The 12,297-nt window shown below is 42.0% G+C and overlaps 1 protein-coding gene across 10 annotated transcripts in view; it reads left to right on the forward strand.

Annotated features, from left to right (window-relative positions):
- LOC115162301 (calcium permeable stress-gated cation channel 1) overlaps positions 1-12,297 on the forward strand; it is an 83,576-nt gene that overhangs the window by 38,531 nt on the left and 32,748 nt on the right. The window contains exon 1 of one of the 10 annotated variants that reach the window (XM_029713476.1): positions 4,983-5,340. The exons of 8 other annotated variants lie outside the window; for them this stretch is intronic. In XM_029713476.1, coding sequence (XP_029569336.1) covers positions 5,266-5,340 — 75 coding nt within the window. In that variant the 5' untranslated portion in view covers positions 4,983-5,265. Of the gene's footprint in view, positions 1-4,982; positions 5,345-12,297 lie in introns of those variants that run through there. One more of the 10 variants, XM_029713480.1, reaches the window with a different exon arrangement.

Consider the following 12,297-nt stretch of genomic DNA (forward strand, 5'->3'; position numbering starts at 1 on the left):
TATTTTTTTGCAGTATTAATTTTGCCTTGTTGCAAAAAGGAAACAGGTTTTGGAATGTTTGTATTTTGTAAAGGCTTTTATTTCTGTCAATTAGTCTAGTATTGTGGAGTAACTTCAATGTTGCTGATCCATCCTCAGTTTTCTCCTATCACAGCCATTAAACTGTTTTTTAAAGTCACCATTGGCCTCATGATGAAATCACTGAGTGGTTTCCTTCCTCTCCGGCAACTAAGTTAGGAAGGATGCCTGTAAGGGATATTCAATGTCTTTTTTTTCTTTTTTTTTACCCATCTACCAATCGGTGCCCTTCTTTGCGAGGCATTGGGAAAAACCTCCCTGGTCTTTGGTTGAATCTGTTTTTGAAATGCACTGCATGACTGAGGGACCTTACAGATCCTTGTATATGTGGGACACAGAGATTAGGTCGTCATTCAAAAATCATGTTATACACTATTGCACACAGGGAGTCCATGCAAATTCTGTGACTTGTTAAGCACATTTTTACTACTGAACTTATTTAGGCTTGCTTTAAGAAAGGGGTTGAATACTTAGAAATTTCATTTTTTTAAATAAATGTGTAAAAATGTCTAAACAATTCTACTTTAACATTACGGGGTATTGTGTGTAGGCCAGTGACGACAAAAATCGGCATTTTAAATGCAGGCTTTAACACAACAATGTGGAAAAAGTCAAGGGGTGTCTGAGCATTTGACCTCCCTTGATAATTTTTGAAAATATATAATAGCCATTCAGCGTTGAGCTAAACTGAGTGCGCTCAGCTGTAAATGGTCCTGGCGCACCGAAAACGTGTCAAGGGAAGCCAGTTTGGATTTGGCTTCAGACCAATCACATCAGAAGCCAAACATCATTGACGGAAAAAATAAAATAATTGTGTTGTCCTCCGGTGGCCAGCTTGCTAAAATCAGACCTTTCCTAAATTAGCCATGGATGGAGATGGGGATTTGGACTTGTGGTTTTACTTAATTCTCCGTACTCACCAATTATTATTATAATAGCGATTCTGATCCAACCATGAGAGGATGGCAGTTCAACATGTAGTATGCTAATGTTGACTAGCTGGCCTGGTGCATCGTTGCCCATGAAGTTAGGTGAGCAAGCAATTTAGCCAGGTAGCCTAGGACAACAAAAACTGTGTACTGTATGACAGTCGTAGACCGTTTCGATTGTTTTGAGTATCTTTTAGTTGTCACTATTAGACTAAGCATAGGTGAGTTGGATAATGTTTACATTAAAATGGTGCTGGAATAGTGGAGGCAGCTCCTGTTTTCTTTGACACTTGCGGTAACTCTCCGTGGTTCTAAATCAATAGTTATTTATTAGTCCGAAAATGTTGGAAACATGAACTTGCTTGACCATGCTGTATGTCATGTAACTGTTTGTTACATGCAATATGTTTTGTGGAATTCACCGGACAGATGTTGCTCTCCGGTTTTGTGATGAAACAAAGGTGTGGTTGAATTTATTCTGCCACTGTGTCTTCTTATTGTCTCGGCCTTAGGCCTATATATCACATTGTCAAGGCAAAATGAAGTAACAGCGTATAGAGCAACTATCACAATACATACGTTGTAATATAGCTTTTTCCGAAGGACTTCCCCAGTGATTTTTACCCACGCTACTGTATAGGTTTGCATTTACTTCATTGGAGAATTATATGGAGAGTTGAATGACGTTCTCTCTTTAATATACTATAATGATTCCTAAATGATCAAATTCATTTTATTCTCAATTAACATAGTGATGGCAAGTGCTTTTTGTTGTTCTCTTATTGACCCTGAGAGGAATAACCTATTCCTTTCCTTTGGCTTAAAAACAAACAAACTAGGTAGGCGTATTGCACTGGCCAGGACAAATTATTAATGTATACTTTAGAAGTGTCTCATCTACATCTCAGAAGGTAGAACCAGCCCTAGACAAGACTCCTTAATAATAAGCATTATATTTACTTCACAAATACTAATCAAATCAAAATACACTGCTCAAAAAAATAAAGGGAACACTAAAATAACACATCCTAGATCTGAATGAAATAATCTTATTAAATACTTTTTTCTTTACATAGTTGAATGTGCTGACAACAAAATCACACACAAATAATCAATGGAAATCCAATTTATCAACCCATGGAGGTCTGGATTTGGAGTCGCACTCAAAATTAAAGTGGAAAACTACACTACAGGCTGATCCAACTTTGATGTAATGTCCTTAAAACAAGTCAAAATGAGGCTCAGTAGTGTGTGTGGCCTCCACGTGCCTGTATGACCTCCCTACAACGCCTGGGCATGCTCTTGATGAGGTGGCGGATGGTCTCCTGAGGGATCTCCTCCCAGACCTGGACTAAAGCATCCGCCAACTCCTGGACAGTCTGTGGTGCAACGTGGCGTTGGTGGATGAAGCGAGACATGATGTCCCAGATGTGCTCAATTGTATTCAGGTCTGGGGAACGGGCGGGCCAGTCCATAGCATCAATGCCTTCCTCTTGCAGGAACTGCTGACACACTCCAGCCACATGAGGTCTAGCATTGATTTGCATTAGGAGGAACCCAGGGCCAACCGCACCAGCATATGGTCTCACAAGGGGTCTGAGGATCTCATCTCGGTACCTAATGGCAGTCAGGCTACCTCTGGCGAGCACATGGAGGGCTGTGCGGCCCCCCCAAAGAAATGCCACCCCACACCATGACTGACCCACCGCCAAACCGGTCATGCTGGAGGATGTTGCAGGCAGCAGAACGTTCTCCACAGCGTCTCCAGACTCTGTCACGTCTGTCACGTGCTCAGTGTGAACCTGCTTTCATCTGTGAAGAGCACAGGGCGCCAGTGGCGAATTTGCCAATCTTGGTGTTCTCTGGCAAATGCCAAACGTCCTGCACGGTGTTGGGCTGTAAGCACAACCCCCACCTGTGGACGTCGGGCCCTCATACCACCCTCATGGAGTCTGTTTCTGACCGTTTGAGCAGACACACGCACATTTGTGGCCTGCTGGAGGTCATTTTGCAGGGCTCTGGCAGTGCTCCTCCTGCTCCTCCTTGCACAAAGGCAGAGGTAGCGGTCCTGCTGCTGGGTTGTTGCCCTCCTACGGCCTCCTCCACGTCTCCTGATGTACTGGCCTGTCTCCTGGTAGCGCCTCCATGCTCTGGACACTACGCTGACAGACACAGCAAACCTTCTTGCCACAGCTCGCATTGATGTGCCATCCTGGATGAGCTGCACTACCTGAGCCACTTGTGTGGGTTGTACACTCCGTCTCATGCTACCACTAGAGTGAAAGCACCGCCAGCATTCAAAAGTGACCAAAACATCAGCCAGGAAGCATAGGAACTGAGAAGTGGTCTGTGGTCCCCACCTGCAGAACCACTCCTTTATTGGGGGTGTCTTGCTAATTGCCTATAATTTCCACCTGTTGTCTATTCCATTTGCACAACAGCATGTGAAATTTATTGTCAATCAGTGTTGCTTCCTAAGTGGACAGTTTGATTTCACAGAAGTGTGATTGACTTGGAGTTACATTGTGTTGTTTAAGTGTTCCCTTTATTTTTTTGAGAAGTGTATATTAGTCACAGGCACCAAATAGACCTTACAGTGAAATGCTTACTTACAAGCCCCCTAACCAACAGTGCAGTTTCAAGAAATGCGGATAAGAATAACTAGAGAACTAGTTGACTGCACATAGCGTGGACACAGTACTGACACTTACTCTGCAGTGGTTGTGTATGGGAGATGAACATGCACCGACCCAGACCTCTCTACTTTCTGAGATTACACATACTGAATCAAATTAATAAATAAAGTAAACAAATATTTTTGAAATAAATTGTAATTTAATAAAAAAAATGATAAAATAATATATAGTCACGTTCATAAGTATCTGGACTTTGACACAATGTGCATTATTTTGGCTCTTTTGGATTTGAAAGGAAACAATCAAGATGTGCTTTAAGTGTAGACATTTTGGGCAGACGTCGGGTCAGATGAAGTGAGGAAGAACAGATATCACAAAAGTTTTGTCTAGCAACAGAGGTGTATTAGCTGTTCAGATGTGTAAGGAGGAAGGTTTAAGTACTAGTGCTTGTGTGAAGATGTCTTGGTCTGTTCATCTGTCAGACCATTTGGGTGAATAAACTTGGTTTATTGATCGTCCGTGAGTTTTTACTCTTTATTTAGAACCTAACAGTTGGCGCTGCGAGCAGGGTTCACCACGATTTACAGTCGAACTAGGGATTCCGAATCAGTGAAACAGGTGTCGGAACTGTGCCTACCTTGTTTATCACTCATTCTGACATCATGGGGAGATGAGCATCGTAGGCTGAACCAATTCTAGGATACGGACCTAGAAAGCCTGAGCTTTTTCAGTAGTCCCATTTCTATTACGACCGGTCGTAGTTTTATGGTATATAGTCCCGGAAGGTAAGCCCAAGCAGGCTGGTACCTGCAGATGGTACGTCCTAGGGGGTTGGTTCCCTACTAGACCCGTAAAGAGGAGGTGAAAGCCCAGGCCGTTGAGTGTGTGTGTGTGTGTGTGTGTGGATTGTTATGCTTGTGTACTAGTACCGTAGGTTGTAAATAAGTAGTCCATGGAGAAGGACAACCGGGGGAATGTGGATGGTGATAAGAAGGTTGCCTATACATTCTAGTGGGAAGCCACATTCATGTATTTTAAGCAAGATATTCAAACGTGGGATCATGATTTGTTTGTATTGGCAGTAGCAATAAGGAGAGAGGTTGGTTGAACCGTGACAGATTATGTGGAAATAGGAAGACAACTGTGAATAATTTAGGTGAAGTGTGTTATCAACAACAGTGATTATTTGAGGCGCAACACTGGAATAAGACATTAGGTCACCTTTATTCTCCAGTAATACATTTGCAGACAAGGTACCAAGTGCCGTGACCAATTTAATAGGCACATACTGTACCATAACAACTCTGGGGAAGTGGGTGTCGCTACCTTACAAAATAGTTAATAGAAGGCGTGTATTAAGGAGTGAGGATATCTAAATACTCTGAACACTGTCGGGAGAGGCTTCGGAGTAAAGTGGGGCTAGAGGAAGAACAGTTTACTAAAAGTTATAGGGCCGCACAAGCGTTCGACCAAATCGGCTCGAATATGGGAAAAATTGAGCAAATTGGTCAGCATTTCCCTGCTGACGGAAAATTCCAATCTAATAGAGAATACAGAGATGCAATTGTGACTTGGCACAATGACATGAAATAAGAATTAACGCTCAATACACCAGCGTTTTGATGTCGGCATTCTATCAACAAAAAAGACAAACCGATAAGCCCAAAATTAGATGTACTCCGCTGCAAGAAGACTGGGTACGTGAGTACATTGATAGAATTTGTACATCTGATTTGAAACCTGTTTTTCAAAACGGCAATTGCGAGGTTGTGGATGAAATAGAGCAGTATGCTTTGAGTGGAATCTTAACTCAGCTCAATTCGCGGTCGTGCGAGGCGTTAACACTGCCACAGTGTAAGTCACTAACAGTGGTTTCAATGGCCACGGTAATACACAGAAACAGGGAGGGAAAAGTATGGCGACAGATCCCTGTTTTAGATGTGGGGCCGTTGGTCATTGGAAGAATGAGTGTAGAATGGTAATGAAGACTACTGCATTCGGAGGGAATGCTGCTATGCATTTTAGACAAAAGAACCAGCAGCGAACACTTGTAAGCAGCGGGGCAGAAAACGCTCATATAGCGGTGTATGGCCTTGGTTCGATCGATAGTGGTTGATAGAGATGAGTTTCTATGTGAAGGGAGACGTAGGAGGCAACATCTCACAACGTTCTAATAGATGCCTGGGATCAAATGTCACTGATTCCTTAGGATGAGAAATAGGCTAAATTTACGCCCGGGAAAAGTGGCACAATTAGCAAGGTAACGGGCAGCATCGAAAGCGATATGATTACTATTTGTCTTTAAACATAGGACCAGTAACAATACCCGGATAATTTTACATGGGAGGAAGTGGAGCCGATTTTTGGGGTTGGATAATCCTTGCGAGAACTAAACACAATGGAGTCTAAAAGGTAACAAATTAAAAATCAGGCCAAACTCAAATCTTTTTTTTGGGGGGGGGGGGTAAATCTCGTGAGGCATTTTGTCTTATTCTAAAATATATTTATAGAATGGACGAAAGGGATGAGGGGTCATAAGAAATTAGAGTTGGTGTTACCAAACCTAAAATTACCTTTTTAAAATGTATTGCGCTGGTTATGGTATACTCGATGGCGAGATAAATGTCGCTGTGTCTAAAGGGAGTACACGCTAAATAAAGGATGCATAAACGTTGGAGTCCCCCAAGCTAGGCTTGATATAGATTGATACAAACTTTTATAAAAATATAACATTTTATAAAAATCAAAAACGGACCCTTATTTACAAGTATTCAGACCCTTTCTGCATTATTGAAAGTCCCCAAGAACAGTGGCGTCCATCATTCTTAATGGAAGAAGTTTGCAACCCCCGAGACTCTTCATGAGCTGGCCGCTGGGACTACTTGAGCAATTGGGGGAGAAGGTCCTTGGTCAATGACGTGACCAAAAATCCGATGGTCACTCTGACAGAGCTCCAGAGTTCCTCTGTGGAGATGGTTGTCCTTCTGGAAGGTTCTCCCATCTCTGCAGCACTCCACCAATCAGGCCTTTGTGGTAGAGTGGCCAGGCGGAAGCCACCCCTCAGTAAAACGCCGCTTGGAGTTTGCCAAAAGGCACCTATAGGACTCTGACCATGAGAAACAAGATTCTCTGGTCTGATGAAACCAAGATTGAACTCTTTGGCCTGAATGCCAAGCGTCATGTCTGGAGGAAACCTGGCACCATCCCTACGATGAAGCATGGTGGTGGCAGCATCGTGCTGTGGGGATGTTTTTCAGCGGCAGGGACTGAGAGACTAGGCAGGTTTGAGGAAAAGATGAACGGGGCAAAGTACAGCGAGATCCTTGACGAAAACCTGCACCAGAGCACTCAGGACCTCCGACTGGGGGCGACGGTTCACCTTCCAACAGGACATTGACCCTACGCATACAGCCAAGACAGCGCAGGAGTGGCTTTGGGACAAGTCTCAATGTCTTTAAGTGGCCCAGCCAGAGCCCGGACTTGAACCCGATCGAACATCTCTGGAGAGGCCTGAAAATAGCTGTGCAGCGACGCTACCCATCCAACCTGACAGAACTTGAGGGTCTGCAGAGAAGAATGGGAGAAACTCTCCAAATACAGGCAGTGGTGTAAAGTACTTAAACTACTTTAGTATTTTGAAGTATTTTTATTTGTCTGTACTTTACTTTTTTATATTTTGACAACTTTTACTTCACTACATTCCTAAAGAAAATAATATACTTTTTACGCCATACATTTTCCCTGACACCCAAAAGTACTCGTTACATTTTGAATGATTAGCAGGACAGGAAATTGGCCCAATTCATGCACTTATCAAGATAACATCCCTACTGCCTCTGATCTGGCAGACTCACTAAACACACATGCTACGTTGGTAAATTATATCTGAGTGTTGGAGTGTTCCCCTGGCTAAAAAACAAGAAAATGGTGCCGTCTGGTTTAATTTATGTAAGGAATTTGAAGTTATTTACTCTTTTTTTACTTTTAATATTTAAAACCAAATACTTAGACCCTGCTCAAGTAGTATTTTACTGGGTGACTTTCATTTTTACTTGTCATTTTCTATTAAGGTACCTTTTTACGTTTACTCAAGTTTGACAATTGTATACTTTTTCCACCACTGAGTACAGGTGTGCCAAGCTTGTAGCGTCATACCCAAGAAGACTCGAGGCTGTAATCGCTGCCAAAGGTGCTTCAACAAAGTACTGAGTAAAGGGTCTGAGTACTTATGTAACTGGAATATTTCAGGTTTTTTTTATTTTTAATACGTTTGCAAAAATGTCTAAACTTGTTTTTGCTTTGTCATTATTGTGTGTTGATGGGGGGGGAGGAGGGAGGAAACAATTTAATCAATTTTAGAATAAGGCTGTAACGTAACAAAATGTGGAAAAGGTCAAGGGGTCTGAATACTTTCCAAATGCACTGTTATGATGCTATATCAGGATTCAAAGTGAATTGGGGAAAAACAACTGAAATAATGCTAATTTCCCCAAAAAATTCAAATATGAAAAATTGATTTCAGTAGAAATTTGATTGATTAGGATCCCCATTAGCCGACGCCAATGGCGACAGCTAGTCTTACTGGGGTCTGACACAAAGCAAAAAATGGGGAAACAAATCTCAAGAAATTGATGAGAACTATTGGTCACAGATATGTGAGAAATGTTTGCAACTACAACCTTAAACATATAAATTATTGCAACATATAAATGAAATTACTACACTCCTGCCAGAATGCATGTAATGCACCCATAAATGTAATATTTCTGTTGGAGATGCGAAAACCAAAAAGGAACCCTATTATACTTAACAAAATATAAGCACAACATGTAAAGTCTTGGTTTCATGAGCCGAAAAGGTCCCAGAAATGTTCCGTATGCTCAAAAAGCTTATTTCTCATTTTGTGCACAAATTTGTTTCTGTTAGTGAGAATTTCTCCTTTGCCAAGATAATCCATCCACCTCACAGGTGTGGCATATCAAGATGCTGTTTAAACATGATCATTACACAGGTGCACCTTGTGCTGGGCACAATAAAAGACCACTCTAAAATGTGCAGTTTTCTCACAATAGACAATGCCACAGATGTCTCAGAGCTGTTGCCAGATAATTGATTGTTAATTATCATATGCCGTATTCAACGTCGTTTTTGAGAATTTGACAGAACGTACAACCGGCCTCACAAACGCAGACCACGTATAACCACGCCAGCCCAGGACCTCCACATCCGGCTTCTTCACCGGCGGCACTGTCTGAGACCAGTCACCTGGACAGCTGAATAAACTGTGTGTTTGCACAACCAAATAATTTTTGCACAAACTGTCGCTGTCTCAGGGAAACTCATTTGTGTGCTGATCGTCCTCACCAGGGTCTTGACCTGACTGTGGTTTTGCGTAGTAACTGGCTTCAGTGGGCAAATGCTCAACTTCGATGGCCACTGGCTTGCTGGACAATTTAATCCTGGTTTCAACTGTACTGGAGAGATGGCAGACTGCGTGTATGGCGTTGTGTGGGCGCGCAATTTGCTGATGTCAACATTGTGAACAAAGTGCCCATGGCGGTGGGGTTATAGTATGGGTTCCGGACAACGAACACAATTGCATTTTATCGAAGGCAATTTGAATGCACACAGATACCATGACGAAATCCTGAGGCCCATTGTCGTGCCATTCATTCGCTGCCATCACCTCATGTTTCAGCATGATAATGCACAGCCCCGTGTTACAAGGATCTGTACACAATTCCTGGAAGCTGAAAATATCACTGTTCTTTCATGGCCTGCATACTCACCAGACATGTGACCCATTGAGCATGTTTGGGATGCTCTGGATCAACGTGTATGACCGTGTGTTCCAGTTCCCGCCAATATCCACAGAAATTGAAGAGGAGTGTGACAACATTCCACATACCATAATCAACAGCCTGATCAACCCTATGCAAAGGAGATGTCGCGCTGCATGAGGTGGGCACACCAGATACTGACTGGTTCTGATCCACGCCCCTACTTTTCTTTTAAGGTATCTGTGAAAAACAGATGCATATCTGTATTCCCAGTCATGTAAAATCCATAGATGAGGGCCTAATGAATTTATTTTAATTGACTGTTCCTTCTATGAACTTTAACTCAGTAAAATATTTGAAATTGTTATATTGGTCTTGTGACAAACTGACATCATTTTGGGATAATGTCTGTGCTATCATATTGTCTAGGAATTTACATCCATCTAGCTCCACAATTATGTCTGCTTGGAAATATGGAAATATTGGTGACCAATATCAAATACGTTTAACTTGGGTCTAATTACTGCAAGTAGTTTTTATAGATATCAATTGTAAAGCATCTTACTCACCATAAATAACAGACTGGAGGGCTGAACTAGGTTTTTAATCAACTCTGGAAACCTTACATTGATCATCTTGAGGAGTGTGACATTTGCCAACAGACCTAATCATGTTTTGAATTTGATATGTACACTGTGCATTGAAAGGGGAGGCTACTGTGTGTTCATGGACTGTTGTGGTTTTGGTTTGTGTATGTTTATCCAAAAAAATAAGAATTACCTGGGTAAATGGTATATCGCCCAAGCCTAGTAATAACATGGACTAGGCCTTCCTCAATAGGCCTATGTAACACAATGTGCTGTTTGCTGGCTTGATTGTGTTTCACAATTACTTACATTTGACCCTCTAATTGAAGGGGTACTCTAACTGGGATGGCACGGCTGTTGGTCAGGGATGCAGATAACGGATTGTGTAGTAACCACCTTAGCCAGATGTAATTTCAGAGAATTATTTTACTGAATTGGTTGTGAGTAATGGGCCAAGGCAGATCCATTGAACTGTTTACATTGCAGGTTTAGTGTTACAGATTTACCTTTTTCAGAGTTTGTTTGTATAAAGTATTTTTCAGGGCAGCAAAACCTCAGTCAGGTGCACACACACATCTACCTCAGCTGTTTTTCTGGTGTGTTGAGCAGATTAACTGGCTTGAACTACAATTTGCTCTTTTCAAAATATCCACTTTTCTGCCTATTTGCCTTAAACTGAGGTGTCGTCATGATCATCTCTTTGCCCATCCACTTGAGCAGCTTTTTGATGCTCTGGCCAGTGGACTCTCTGCTCCTGGTAATGTCTGCCTGCCACTCATCGGGGGAAAGGCAGTTCAAGGCTCTAATATTCCCACAGCAGTCAATAGAATCAGGACTTTTAAGAGGATGAGAAACATTTAGTGTTTATAGATTTAATTTGATTGCCTCTTATTTATACCAGGCTGCTTTTTTAGAGGTGGGAATCGTGTGTGTGTGTGTGTGTGTGTGAGAGCGAGAGTACAGTATTCAGTTGAGTCACATTGCTTGGGACGGTGGCACTGGTTGTAGTGCCTCATGACCCGGCAGAGTGGGTAACCCACAGCGTCCTGCCCTGCAGTGTGGAGTTCCTGTACAGTAGAAAAGTCCCACTTCACATCAGGAGCAGGATCCACCTCAGCCCTCTGATGGAGGGATGCTATAGTTAGCGAGGAGTGACTATGGAGGGACAACTCTGAGTGGATGCAGGTCTGTCTGAACTACTTTATGTTAAGCTCTTATTAGTTGGAGAGGAAGTATCTCTCTCCAACTATCTCTCTCAATAGATTGTCTGGCTGTTTCCCTGTGTGATAGGGCACTATTGTATAGTTCTCCCTACGCACAGCTGTTTAGTTTTGTTGTCCACACTTGCTCACTAAATGATGTAATTGCTGCTGTTAGTGAATGCTTCTTGGTTATGGTTCATTTATGAAATATTCACCCTCCCTTCTCCATCCTTATCATTTTATCTAGAACTACTATGATATAGAGATTTCCATTCTACAGTAAAGTAGTAGGACATAGAATTGAATGCGTTGTCATGCAAGTCTCTTGTGCTTTTTGTTACTGATAGGTGGGGCTTTTGTTTTATTTCATTGTTTTTTCACAAACAGCAGTGTTCACGGTTGGATAACTTAACCCTCTATCACATTACTGTACATCTGGCAGTATTGCTTGTTAGTAGAGAGCTTTTGCTTAAACTCTGCAGTAAGCTTATTTTTGTACTGTGCAAGGCTGTACTGTAGTTAAGTGTTAATAACCCTTATGGAAAGTGAACCCTCATTTAACAGATAAGGAAGGTACTATGGCATGCTGGGACAGTGAGGAGGGCAAACTCAATCACTACCCAGCTAGGACATTTGGTTCCTTGGAAGTTGTGGGAACGTACGTTTTTGGTTTGCCATTGTTCCTGGGAAGGAAGCCATATGTTTCCTTTTTTTAAAACATTCCAAGAATGGAAGTGAACATTTAGCCTGTTCTGGGGACCTTAATTTTTAGGTTGCTGGGAGGTTCTAAGAATGTTTTACAATGGTTCCCTAAGTTTTCCTGGGCGATTTTAATTACGTTCTGAGAATGGAAATTATAGCTTATTTGAAGGTAATTAAATAACGTTCTGATAACATGTTTCAATCATGCTTTTAATAACACTGCTAGCTTAGCTTGGGTTAACGGTTTTCAACTCCATTAAGAGACAGGAAACATGGAAATTAATTTGCTTAGGCATTAATCATGCAAACACGTTTATTGTCAGTGAAATTCGAGCCTGAGCTTCTGTTCTCTATCCATGTAATTAGTCCACTGCGCCACCAGG

Source organism: Salmo trutta, chromosome 25 (genome assembly GCF_901001165.1).
Source record: "Salmo trutta chromosome 25, fSalTru1.1, whole genome shotgun sequence".
NCBI classification, from domain to species: Eukaryota; Metazoa; Chordata; class Actinopteri; order Salmoniformes; family Salmonidae; genus Salmo; species Salmo trutta.